Source organism: Monoraphidium neglectum, assembly GCF_000611645.1.
Source record: "Monoraphidium neglectum strain SAG 48.87 unplaced genomic scaffold scaffold00260, whole genome shotgun sequence".
Taxonomy (NCBI): Eukaryota; Viridiplantae; Chlorophyta; class Chlorophyceae; order Sphaeropleales; family Selenastraceae; genus Monoraphidium; species Monoraphidium neglectum.
Window position 1 is genome coordinate 1 of NW_014013368.1, and position 12,201 is coordinate 12,201.

Below are 12,201 nucleotides of genomic sequence, written 5' to 3' on the forward strand. Positions count from 1 at the left end.
GGACCTGGCAGAGGCGGCGCGCGCCCAGCTGGCGGCGCTGCAGCAGCAGCTGCTCACCAAGGCGGGCGAGGCGGCGGCTGCGGAGGCGGCGGCCGCTGAGAAGCTGCAGGCGTCCAAGCAGTTCAAGCAGCTGCAGCAGCTAATGGCAGAAAAGGTGAGCGCACTGCAATAACCGAAAATGGAGTCAATTGCCAATTGACTTGGTGGATGGCCTGCTTGTTATTGGCAAGAGGACCTCCTGCGTCAACGCGACCCCTGCTGTTGCCTCTCAGTGCTGGCCGGCAACCTGTTGCCATGCTTAAGTCCCAACCTGCTCTGCCCCACTGTACCGGGCCTTCTGCTGCCCTGCAACACACTTTGCTGGGCCCGGCAGAGCCAGCAGGTGGTGGCGCTGCGCAGGCGCCTGGCCAAGTACGAGCCCGAGGAGGTGGCCAACGCCGACGAGGCCAAGCAGCGATAGATGCACGCAGCTACGTGCTGGCGTGTGTGGTGGTTGTGGAACAGCAGGAAAACCGCGTGGTGCGGCTGCACGCCAGCCGAGAGGAACCCAATGCAGGACAGCAGCACAGCACACCAGCCGGCGCGTGTATGAAGTTGGCGTCAATCGGGGTGTATTGAGGGGGGGGGCAAAGACTGTGTCCGTGTCAGCCGGGTTCACATTTCTGCCACAGCTTCATGCCACAGCTTCACACTGTGTGTGTTCTTGACGGTGATGTTTGCTTTCAGGACGCATCGCCTGACAGGTGGTTAAAACAAACAGTCGGTAAATGGTCGCATAACCGTTGAATCCGCCAGAACGCGTGAGCGTCACCATCACTGCATCGGGTCGGTCACAGTGGTCGCAAATGTGCTAGGTCAGTCATTCAGCAGGCGAGTCAGCGCTCCAGTCAGATGCTGGTGCACTTGCGCATGGATGGTCAAAGCAGGGCCTGCACAGCATCACAGCAGTGGCAGCCGCAGCAGAACAGGGCAGCAAACGAATACCAGCAAAGTGCGCAGGGTATTCCTCTTGGCACGCACCCCAGATAGTTGCAAAGAGACGTGGGCAAATATAACCCGGCGCTGGGGCGTGCGGGGTCTCAAGCCCCGAGACAGTGTCGCCAAAAGCTGCGGGGACAGTGCCAGGCAGCGCGCGCTGCCAGACGCGTGGTGGCGTGCCTGTCGGGCAGCCTCTCCTGTGAGTGGGCCAAACGCTGTAAGCCCTGCGGAGTTGGGGGCCACTGGGTTCAACCGTGCTGGTTGATGCAAGAGTGGGGCGCGCAGTGATGAGGCATTCGCGATACGAGTGGGCGTAGTGGGAGAGGGCAGCCAAAAATAGGCAGGCGGTTGGACATAAGCAGCAACGCCACGAGTCATGTCAAGCCGTCACCTGCCTCACAGCAGGGTCGGGTGTGCCCAGCAAACCCAGTTCAAGGGTGCGCGGAAGCGCAGGTGGACAACACACATTGGTGGTACCGGTATGTCGCCCACAAAAAAGCTAGCATGCGGCGGGGAGCAAACGCAGAAGGCCTCAGTTATGGTCATCACAGCAATGTGCCTATACGGCGAGAAACGCAGCATGCAATAATCATATTGACACTGCCTGCGTCGCACAACTATGTCAACATGCGCTCAGTGCGGCAATTAGTAAGCAGTGAAACTCCACAACCCCCCCTGCCGACATGAACGGGCTGCGTCACACTGCGGCCGCCTCTGTTGCCAGTTTGCCCGCAACAAAAGCTGTCATCCTGCCATGCGTGCATGCATGCGAATCCAGGGTCAGCAGGGGCAATCCAGGGCGCCCCGCCCAGCCACCGCTCGCCACGCCCGCCACGCGCAGTCCGCCGCCACCAGCAGTACGGTGAGGCATGGCGCCATCACTGGCGTTGCGAGCGTGGCTGGCACGACTAGGAGCACGACCACAGCGCTCCATGTCGAGCAGATCGCGGGGGACAGGGCCACGAGGGCCAGCATGCGCGCGGGGCCCAGCGACTCGTGCAGAAGCAGGGCGCCGCGCAGAACCAGGCGCCAGGGCAGCAGCAGCAGGTCGAGCAGCAGCACGATTAGGCTGCACTGCAAGGCCGGCACCGCCAAGCGCGCGTTAGCCGCCGTCACCGCGACTGTGCCCTGAATCAGACGTGCGCCTGGCTTTGACGCAGGTCGATCTTGGTAGGACGCGGAGGGGCCTAAGAAGCCAGCTGCCAACCGTGTGGTGGCCACGTTTGAGCGATGGTGCAGCGCAGGTTCTTGAGCAGTCACAAGGGGGCCGCCGCCCCTGCCTTTGCTGCCGCCGCCGCGGCGGCCGCCGCCACTGCCACCGCCGCGAAGGCCGCTGCCGCTGCTGCTTTCGCCGCCGCTGCTGCTGCTGCCGCCGCTGCTGCTGCCGCCGCCGCTGCTGCCGCCGCCGCCGCTGCTGCTGCCGCCGCCGCTGCTGCCGTCGCCGCTGCTGCTGCTGCTGCCGCCGCCGCCGCTGCTGGAGCTGCGGCTGCTGCTGCTGACGCTGGTGGCGCCAGCTGCAGCCCAGGTGCTGCCCGATGGGAATCTCCCTGTGCCAAAGGCGAGCATCTGCGGCTCAACAAGTCGAGCGGGCGTGCAGGGTGCCGCGTCAATCAACGGCAGTGCACGCGCCTGCACACCAGGTGCCAGCAGCGCTTCTGCAACGGCCACCGCTGCCACATCCTGATCGTCCGCTGGCTTGTCTGTACCTGCTCCCTGCGGCGTCTGCACCGCCGCCCGTGCGGCCGTCTGCAGCGAGGGGCTAAAATTGGAGACCTGCAGGTGCATGGGTGGTGCCACCAAAGGTGCCACAGCAGCTGCATGAGCCTCAGACACTGGATCAGGCTCCACCAAGTCAGCTCTGGCAAGCACACCTTCTGCAGCAGTCGGTGCCATGGGCAGCCGCGCCAGACCGCCGTCCGCAGGGGGGACAGGTGGTGCCGAACATGCCAGCAGTGGACCCGCGTGTGTTGGGCCCGGAGGCTGCGCATCGCTGCCTGCTACAGCGTCCCAAGACGGCGGTGACGCGTTGGTGTCCTGCAGACTGCCCGCCACTGGCACTGTCTCCTCTTCAGCCTTGGCCTGGGGCCTGGCAGCTGCAAGGGAGATGCCTTCAAGGCCGCCAGAAGCAGCAGCCATGCGCCCTGCCAGCACGGGGCCTGCGGCGACCCCGGCTACTGCACTGCCAACCGCGCCTCTGAGGCCGCGACCGCTCGCCCCCGCTGCCTCGTCCGGCCATCTGTCGCTGCGCGCTGCCTCGGCGTCAAAGCAGCCGCGCCCCGCCAGCGGGCTGGCCGCGCTGCGTGTGTCTGCTCGCGCGCTGGGGGGAGTGAGCGGGTCAACATGCTGGTTGGCGCCGGCGCGGCGCATCCCGCCAGCGCTCGCAGGCCGTGGGGCATCTTGGCGGGCCGAGAGGCCAGCTGCAGACCAGTACTGCGCCACGCGGAGGTGGATGGGCGTGAAGGGTCCAGCTGCGCCTTCCGCAGACGCGGGCCGGTCTGTCGCAAACGGGCCCCATCGCAGGGAGCCTGGGAGAAGGGAGGAGGGCGGGAGATGGAGGAGTGTCGTTCGCGCCAGGGAGCATGGAGGCGGCCTGTCAGAGCGCGCGCAACACCTTGCAAGTGACACCACCAAACGGATCCCCATAGTGGATTGGATCCCCATAGTGAAGGATACGCATCATGCAGGCAGCAGACACAACCCACCAGACTTGGGCGACAACGGGCTACCAGCCACAGGGCTGCCAGCCAGAGGGCTGCCAGCCAGCGAAAAGTGCCGCACCCGCCCCACGCCGCCGCAGCCACTGTCGCCAGCCCCGGCAGTGCTGCTGCCGCGGCTTAGGAGCGTCAGGATGGTGTCTGATATGCTGGTGGTCCGGCAGCCAATCCAATCAGCGCCGTCCCTGCTAGCGTCGTCATCAGACTTGCTGCCGCCACCGCCAGCCGCCTCGGCACACCCTGCGCCGCCGCTGCCGCCTGCCGCCGACTGCTGCGGCGATGGTGGTGTCTGGGCGGCGGCCGACTGCCCTGCTTGGAATGCCCGGCTGTATGTCGAGGCAAGGGACCCCTCAGAACGCGCCACCGGCCTCGCCCCGGCCACACCATCCAGCGCGGCGGCCGTCGCCGCCGCCAGCTCCGCCGATCGGCCCTTGACGCTTGCCCCGCGCCTCCTCGTCGAGGGCGCGCGCTCGACGCCCTCGACGGGGCTGGCACCGCCGGCGCGGCCCTCCTGCTCTTTTGACAGCCTCCAGACCTGCTCGGCTGCCGCGCTGCCGCCGATTGGCAACGGCTTTGCTAAGAGATGCGGCCCACGGCGCGACAGAGTGTCTTCTCCAAAGTCCACGACCCAGGGTGGAGACTGAGGCGCATTCTGCTGCTGCTGCTGCTGCTGCGGCGGCGGCGGCGGCGGCGCCAAGCTGTTGCTTGCAGTCTCAAAGGTGTCTGGATCAGCAGCCGCAAAATTCTGCGAAGCTGCGCCATGGCGCGGAGTGGTTGGGGCCTCGCTGGTGCCGCCTGCCGAAGTGCATGCTGATGTTGTGGCCGCAGCAGCTCCCTCCTCGCTTGTCAGGCTCAGCATTGCCAGCGCCAGCTGGCGTTGGCTGACTCCATGATACTCGACGCCGCCCATGGGCGTGCAGGGCGGGGTGCAAGCGCCACCAGCACCCAGAGCTGCCGGGACGCGCATGAGCAGGGCGCCCGCCGAGTGGCGTGGGGACGCACGCGCACATCGCCGCCAGGCTGGGATGCTCAACACCTCAGGCACCGCCGCCGTCGCGCGGGCGCTGCAGCGGACGGCGGCAACGGCGTCTGTGCACGGTGGCGCTGCGGTTGCGGCCAGCACGGGGAGCGCGTCTGATGCAGCTGCAGCCGTAGCCAGCCGCGGCGACGGCGCAGCGGAGGCCTCGCCAAGCTGCACACCGCGCCGCCCTGCTGCCGCTGCGCTGGCCTTTCCTTCACTAAGGACAGAAGCACCATTGCCCACAACGCTGTTCTTGTGGCCCATAGGGACCATTCTTTCTTTGCATCCGCTCCCGCTGCCACCGCCGAAGCTGCCTTCAATGCCGTGGCTGCCGCTGCCCCCGCCGCTGCTACCGGTGCCACTGCTGCCTGTGCTGACGAGTGCAGCGGGCGGTGCGGAGTGTGTGGCTGTGGCGCGCGTTGCGCAGCGCTCACTCTCGGCCTCTGCAACTGAGGCTGCTTCCACACAGGCGCACGTGTCGCGGGCAACCGGCTGCAGCTCGCCCGCTTCGGATTTCAGTTGCATGATCAATTTGCGATGTTTTGGATCCCCCTCCAGCGCGCCTCGTCCTTCTGGCCAACACGGGTTGGGCGGCGCGATTGGCTGGGCTCCGCAGTTGTCGCAACTGCCGCCTGCCCTGGAGTCACGCAGCCGGGCGTCTTCGAGGCCGTTGCCGGCTGCGCACGCAGCCCGGCTGTCAGGGGCAGTGTCGAGGTCTTTCTGCGCGCCGGCATTGATGCCGCTTTCACGTGCTGCGGGCATGCAGAACACCAGGTTGAGGCTTGGCAGGTGTGGCTTGGCAGGTGCGGCGTGCACCGCATCACGCTGCTGGGGCTTGGCGCATGCCTGCATGCGGGTGCCCGCCTAGCCAGCTCATTTGCCAGCAAACCCTTGCAACATTTCACACCTGCGCACCCCTGTTTACTCACTAGGCGGGGTACCCCTGAGCCACTCTGTTGGGATGACTGCGTCGCTTTGGCCGACGTGGGGTCGGGAGCCGTATCCGTACATCCAAATTTAAAGGCTCAAGGCATCGTGTACAGCCTTGAGCTGGGCCCTGCGAGTCTTGTAGACGCGTACTTGGCGTTTGGGGCAACGGTTTGGTGACTTCACGACCAATACCTCACACGTGAATCGTCGTATATGATTCTATCGGTGACTGCCAATGGTATGATCCTGCCAGGCCGCTGAACGCACGCCAAGCTGTTCCGTTGTGCCGGATGCAAGCACACACCTGCGGAAGCAGCATTGCACGGTACTTCAAGCACACTTCGACCTGGAAGCCGCTCTGTGCGGATACTTCTGATCATCGAAGTCTAGCTTACGCGCGCCATTGTCATCAGTGAGATCAGCGAAAACCTTGGGCAGTTCCTGGGTCCTCTTCTCCTCGTTGTATGGTGCGTGAGTGCATCACATGATTGATTCAAGACCCTTCTGATGGATTGTCCTTCATCACTTCGTGCTTGGCGAGAGCGGCCGGGGGTTGCGTGCCAGGCGTGGGTCGCGCACCAGCTGCGCTGGCTCGCTGCGTCCATGCGCGCACACCCGCTCGGCGCCACCGCGCGCCATCCCTGCCGTGCAATGCAGGACCCGCTGAACCCATTCCAACCAGACGGCATCGGCCCGGGCGGCCTGCTCAGCAACGGGGGCGGCGGCGCGGTCGGCGCAACCCGGCACGCCTCATTCACGCACCCCGACCCCCCAGGCCCGCCGCCGCCGTACGACTCGGTAGTGATGGGCGATGCGAACGCGGCGGCCGGCGGCAGCGGGGGCGCGGACGGTGGCGGCGGGACGCGCGACTTTGAGATCGTTGTGGCCGACCCTGTGAAGCAGGGCGAGGGCGTGTCGGCGTTTGTCTCGTACAAGGTGCGGCGCGCGCTTGCAAGGCGGCGCTGCGGGCGCCCACGGTAAGCCGCAGGCGACCGGCAGCTGCGGCACGGGGCGGGTAGCGCAGGCAGTTGCGTGGGCGCCGCCGCGGCTGGGACGGGAGTGGCGCGGCACCAGGCACGGCGCTCATGTCTGTGGAGAGCGTATGGTTCACATCGGCTGCTGCTGCTGCTGCTGCTGCTGCTGCTGCTGCTGCTGCTGCTGCTGCTGTTGTGCGGCATGCCATCAAACTGCTGCGGACGGGCTCGCTGCGGTCGCCGCTCTACCTCTCTCCAGGTGCGCAGCCGCACCAACCTGGCTCAGTACGCGCGGCCGTCGAACGAGGTCATCCGGCGCTTCCGCGACTTTGCGTGGCTACATGACCGGCTGGCAGAAGAAAAGAGGTGCGGAGGGGCCAGCCGGGGCGCATGCGATTGTGCGGCTGGCTTGAGGCAACTGCATGCAGTTGGCCGAGCATGGATGCGTGCGCTGCAACCTGGCCCAGTTGTCAGTTGACGTTCAGGGCCAGGGCCGGGTCAGGTGATGGATCCGACCCGGCAGCTTCCTGCGGCGCCTGCCTGTGGGCCCCCACCCGCAGGGGCGTCATCGTGCCGCCGCTGCCAGAGAAGAACGCTGTGCAGAAATTCACTATGGGGACAGACTTCATAGAGGAGCGGCGGCGGGCGCTGCAGGTGCGGGCGCGCCGGCGGGGCCGGCTCGCACATCATTTGTGGGGAGGGGGCGTGACTTTGATTTGGCTCGCCTGCGCTCCGGCCATCCCGGGGGCGAGGGGGCGGCAAGCCCCCTGACCCCCCGACCTCCCTGCAAGCCCCGGCGCTCCACCATTTGTCGTGTGGCACGCTCCCGCCGCCTCTGCGCGCAGGTGTTTGTCAACCGTGTGGCGTCTCACCCGGAACTGAAGGCGACCCGCGCGCTGCAGCGGTTCCTCGAGTCGAATGAGGACGAGTTTGCGTTGGAGGTGGCGCTCACCACCGCGGTGGGTTGTGGCTGCATGCGGCTGCTTGACCCGCGGCTGCTGGGGTTGCTGCCAGGAGATGGCCCAAGGATTCTGCGCAGTTGGCACCTTGTTCCAAGGCTTGGCTGACAGTTGGGACGCGCAATACGCAACATCTGAGGGTCCGCCACAGCAGAGCAGCGCAGGTCGCCCGCGTGTCGGCGGCGCTGCCATCAATCAGTCCCCTCTCGCTCTCCTGGGCATCGCCCCTCCCCCACGCGCAGGCTGCCGGCGGCGCGGCCAAGAAGCGCCTTGATGGGGCTGTCGGGTGGTTCAAGGGGCTGGGGGGCGCCGCCACCAGCCTAGTAGCGGGGAAGAGCTCGTCGGACGCGGCAGAGGACCCTGAATACGTCAAGGTGTGGGCTCAGCAAGGACGTGGTGTGTGTGCATGTGTGCGTGCGTGCGTTCGTTCGCGCGTGGGTAGGTGGGTGGGTGTGCGTGGGGGTGTATTTGTGTACGGGTTTGGGGGTTGGGGGGCCGTTGGTGGGTTTGTGTTTGTGTGAGTACACAGAAACAGTACGAGTACACATCACGTAGTCTGTGATGTGTATGTATGTGTGTGTGCGCGCACGTGCGTGCGCGCACATGGGCATTTGTGTGGGGACTCGTGCGTGCGTGCGGTTGCAGCGACGTGTTCAAAGTGCTTTGTGATTGCCTCAGCTTCAGGTGCGTTGCGGCAGTCCAGTGGATGCATGCACAGCGGCCCTGCAAGGTTGCGTGTCTGGCAACCCCAGCAGTCATCTTACATATTATGCCACCAACGCTGCATTTTTGCGGGTTGCGGTTGTACCTGAGTTCGGCCAAGAGTTTGTGTTGGTTGCAGCCCTGCGCGTCGCGTACATCTGAATGACATCTGGTTCGATCGTCTGCCCCATGCCTTCCACTGCCTGCCCAGGTGCGCGACTACCTGACCCAGCTGGAGAGCCACCTCGGGGAGGCTGCGCGCCAGGCGGGACGGCTGGTGGCCAAGGAGACAGAGCTTACAGAGGCCCTGGGGGAGTTTGGGCAGGTGTGCGCGCGGGCAGGGCGGCTGAACCACGGGGACCAGGAAGACACACCGCTGCTTTGAGTGCGTGATTTTTGCGCCTCGGCCCGCCGCGTCTGCCAACCCTGCTTTTGGCTGCCCATCACTGGCACCATGCCAGTTGATAGACAGTACTCGCGCACCTTGCCGCGGCGGCTCTTGCCCTCGCCTTGCGTGTGGTGTTGCGCCGCCAATCAAGCGCCGCCTGGTGCAGGCTGGTCGGTGCGGGGCGCCCCTGCCCTCTGACCTTCCCCTGTGCTGAGCGGCCGGCGGTGCCCTCCCTTTGACACCCCGCCCGTGCGCCCGCCGCCGCGCAGTCCATCGAGAAGCTGGGGCGGCTCGAGGAGGGCAACGTGGCCGAGGCTTTCCAGCAGCTGGCTTCCAAGGTGGGGCCGACAGCCGCGCGGCTCGCGCGGTGGGGCGGCCGCGCACGGCAATGGCGTCCAGGGGCGCGACCGGTGGCGAGGCAGGCTCGTCTGGCCTCGCTTGCGTGCCAGGTTTGCCGAGGCGTCCGGCGGGCGCGTCAACGCGCAGCGCCGCCCGCCGCCCTGCCACGCACCCGCCCCTGCAGGCTCAGGGGATGTCGGAGTCGCGCAAGGGGCAGGTGGCGCAGCTGGCTGCCAGGTTTGAGGCGCCCATCAAGGAGGTGCGGCGGCAGTGCCAGCGGCCGCAGCAGCAGCAGCGGCAGCGGTAGCGAAAAAGAGGTCGACTGCGGGCTGCGGCGTCGTCTGGCTGCGTGCGAGCCTTTCGGCCACGCGGCTTTTGGTCCTGGGGCTGCCTGTCGGTCCTTCGCACGGCTTGCCTGGCCCCGACAAACCCTGCTAAGCCGTCTATGGGCTGGCGAGGTCCTAACACTCCCGCTCCTCTCTCCCTGCAGGCCGTGCGCTTCGTCCGCGCGGCGACCAATGTGTGCAACGACCGCGGCGTGGCGCTGGCCGCTATGCAGGCTGCCAAGCACGACCTCGACACCAAAAAGGTGATATCAAGGAATGCCGGCGACGCGGCGCGACACAAGGGGCGCCAGCACCCCTGGCCTGCTGCAGCCACAGCCAGCCTGTGGATGCCTGTCGCTGCGCGGCTGATCTTTGCCGTGCTGCAACGTGCTGCGCGTTCGCGCTCATCTGCTGGCCCATCGATCGCCCGTCCGCCTTCGTTTGACCGCGTTGACCGCAGGTGCGCTACGCCAAGCTGCGCGGCACCCCTGGCAGCGCGAGCGATAAGCTGTTGGAGGCGGAGCGCGACGTGACTGAGGCAGAGGGCCGCGTGAGCAAGGCGCGCGCAAGGTGGGGGCGTGCGCATCGTTGCGGGCTGTGTCTCGGGCTGACGCGCTGGTCAGCGCTCTCCGCGGCGGCCGCTGCGCCGCGGGGGCGCGGCCCTGCGCGGCCCCTCACGACGGCAGCGGGCCGATCGTGGCGCCCACCACGCCCCGCCCCGCGGCGCCTTGGGCGCGCCGCACCTGCCCGCCATCCCCTCAAGCGCCGTCCCCCCAGCCCCGCCGCCACCTTCTGCTGAGCTCTTGCAAACTAAACCCCGCCGACCGCCCGCCTTCCGGACCCGCCGCCGCCGCCGCCGCCGGCAGCTATGAGGAGCTCGTGTCCACTCTGACGGAGGAGCTCAACCGCTTCCAGAAGGAGCGCGCCGCCGACACCAACGCCCTGCTGCGGGACCTGGCACTCGTGCAGGTGCGCCGCACCCCCCGCTCAGGGGCAGGCCGCCGCCCCAGCCTCGGCAGCCAGGCCCCCGTCGCCCGGCTCACGAGCCTCGCGCCTGCGGCTCGCTGCAGGCGTGCCAGCTCCTGCGCCTCAACCGCGGCAGCGTCTCCTCGTGCCATCCTGCCTCGCCAACCCCCTTGTCGCGCCGCACTTTAACCCCCACCCCCCACGTGCCTCAGGCGTCGCTGGCGGCGGACGGCGCCAAGGGCTGGAGCGCGCTGCTGAACGAGCTGCAGGCCATCCAGGGCAACGCGCCCGCCGCCAGCTAGCGCGCCCCGCCCACCCGCAGCGATGCCTCTCGCCGCACAGGCGTTCCTGCCCAGCCGTGCCTTATGGGCACTTGGCTGCTGCATCCTGACTTTGGAAGCCTCTCCTTGCATGTTGTTTGCACTTGCCGATTATAGAATACTGTGCGGCGAGCAGGGCTCGGCCCACTCGGCCCTGGCGTAGGTTACTCAGCCAGGCGCGCTGGGCAGTGTGTAACATGAGTCATCAGCATCATGCGTGCGAATGCATTACTGTTTGCTGGAGCAGCACCAATGGCGAGGATGGTCCGCCTTGTTGTTGACTGTTGTTGACCGTGTTGGTGGGGCATGGTTCAACCCCAGATAAGATCGGCGGCGCTGAGGTAATCGGCTCGCAGACAACTAAAAGGGATTCGCCAACAGCTGGCGAGCCGTGCTGCACGGCGGCGGCCGGTGCAATATGACTTGCAATGCAATGCAATGCAATGCGCGGCTGGGAGGGGAGGGCAACCAACAGGTTGTGCATTGTGCTATCCCATGATCAGGGCGGGGGTGAGCGACACGCTCACAAGGGTACAGATCAAGCGGCTGGCAGCAAACTGAGATGGACCAACTGATGGGCGTCTATCTATCTGAAAGGCGCAGTGCAAGGGTGGTTCTGACAAGGTGTACGCATGGCTGATCGCCAAATTTGAATGCAACTGGCTGGCCAAGCGTATCGCTGTGCGCCCACAAATGATGCCACACAACATCAGCTGCGCCCCTCCTCGTCACGCTGCGCGACAGCCGCCTTCGCGCTCCCCGACAGGAATGGCAGCGCAGCACCGCCGTCGCCGCACGGCGGCAGGCGACGGGCCGGCGCAGGCTGCCAATGCATCAGTCCACTACCAAGCGCCCTTGAAATTGCAGCGCCGGACAGAGGGCCAGGCAAGGGCTGCTGCGTCCCAGAGCCCAAAATGCTGTTCTGTTTCAATGGTGTTCGACACGTCACACGCTGCTAATCTTGTACAGCTCTGCGCGGCCTGCGCGCAGCCCCGAACCGCACCAGGGCTGCGGGGCTGCCACCACGCCTTGGCTCACCGCGCGGCCCGCTCGGGGCCGTCCCCCTCGTCGTCCGCCTCGCAATCCTCAAGCCTGAAAGACCGCAGCCGCACCAGCTTCCCCCGCCGCCCCGCCGCCGACTCGGCGTCGGCCCCGAAAGCTGCAGGCCGCGGCCCCGGAGGCGCCGCGCCCGCCAGCGGCGGCCGCGGCGCGCAGCTGAAGGAAGCCGACCGCGCCGGGGGCGACGGCGAGCGCGCCCCAGGCTCGCGCTCTCCATCGGAGAGCTCGCCGTCTGTCGCTTGGCCGCCGGGGCGGCGCCAGTAGGCGACCGAGACGCCTTCCGCGGGGCGAGACAGCAGCTTGAGCTGCCTGGCGTCCGTGGAGCGCGACGGGCTGGGGTGGCACGCGGCGCTCGGCGACGCGCTGCCTGCGCGCGAGGGCTGCGAAAGGCACTCGGTGACGAGCCTGCTGGCCAGCAGCCCCTCCGCATTGCCGCCCACCGCCTGCGCGCCCGCCGCGCGCGCGCGCGGCTGAGCTGCTCCGTCCGCGCCGCGCCCGGCGGGCGCGCGAGCGCCCTGGGGGCCC

At 67.1% G+C, this 12,201-nt stretch overlaps 3 protein-coding genes across 3 annotated transcripts in view; 1 reads left to right on the top strand and 2 right to left on the bottom strand.

The window, feature by feature from the left end:
- Positions 1-1,758: 1,758 nt before the first annotated feature.
- MNEG_2326 (hypothetical protein) lies at positions 1,759-2,544 on the bottom strand (the record flags this gene model as incomplete). The annotated part of the gene is made up of 1 exon (XM_014049191.1): positions 1,759-2,544. One exon carries the CDS (start codon positions 2,542-2,544, stop codon positions 1,759-1,761), a length of 786 nt encoding a protein of 261 aa, XP_013904645.1.
- A 3,750-nt stretch (positions 2,545-6,294) lies between these two features.
- Positions 6,295-10,599, top strand: MNEG_2327 (hypothetical protein; the record flags this gene model as incomplete). The annotated part of the gene is made up of 12 exons (XM_014049192.1): positions 6,295-6,579; positions 6,877-6,983; positions 7,178-7,271; positions 7,463-7,576; positions 7,819-7,950; positions 8,490-8,603; positions 8,936-9,004; positions 9,190-9,264; positions 9,496-9,594; positions 9,792-9,901; positions 10,198-10,300; positions 10,510-10,599. The coding sequence occupies 12 exons, from the start codon at positions 6,295-6,297 to the stop codon at positions 10,597-10,599; spliced, it is 1,392 nt and encodes a 463-aa protein (XP_013904646.1).
- Positions 10,600-11,651: 1,052 nt separating this feature from the next.
- The window catches only part of MNEG_2328 (hypothetical protein), a gene marked incomplete at both ends in the record, with an annotated part of 1,092 nt that continues 542 nt past the window's right edge, over positions 11,652-12,201 (bottom strand). Inside the window, one exon of the mRNA XM_014049193.1 lies at positions 11,652-12,191. Coding sequence (XP_013904647.1) covers positions 11,652-12,191 — 540 coding nt within the window. The remainder of the gene's footprint in view (positions 12,192-12,201) is intronic.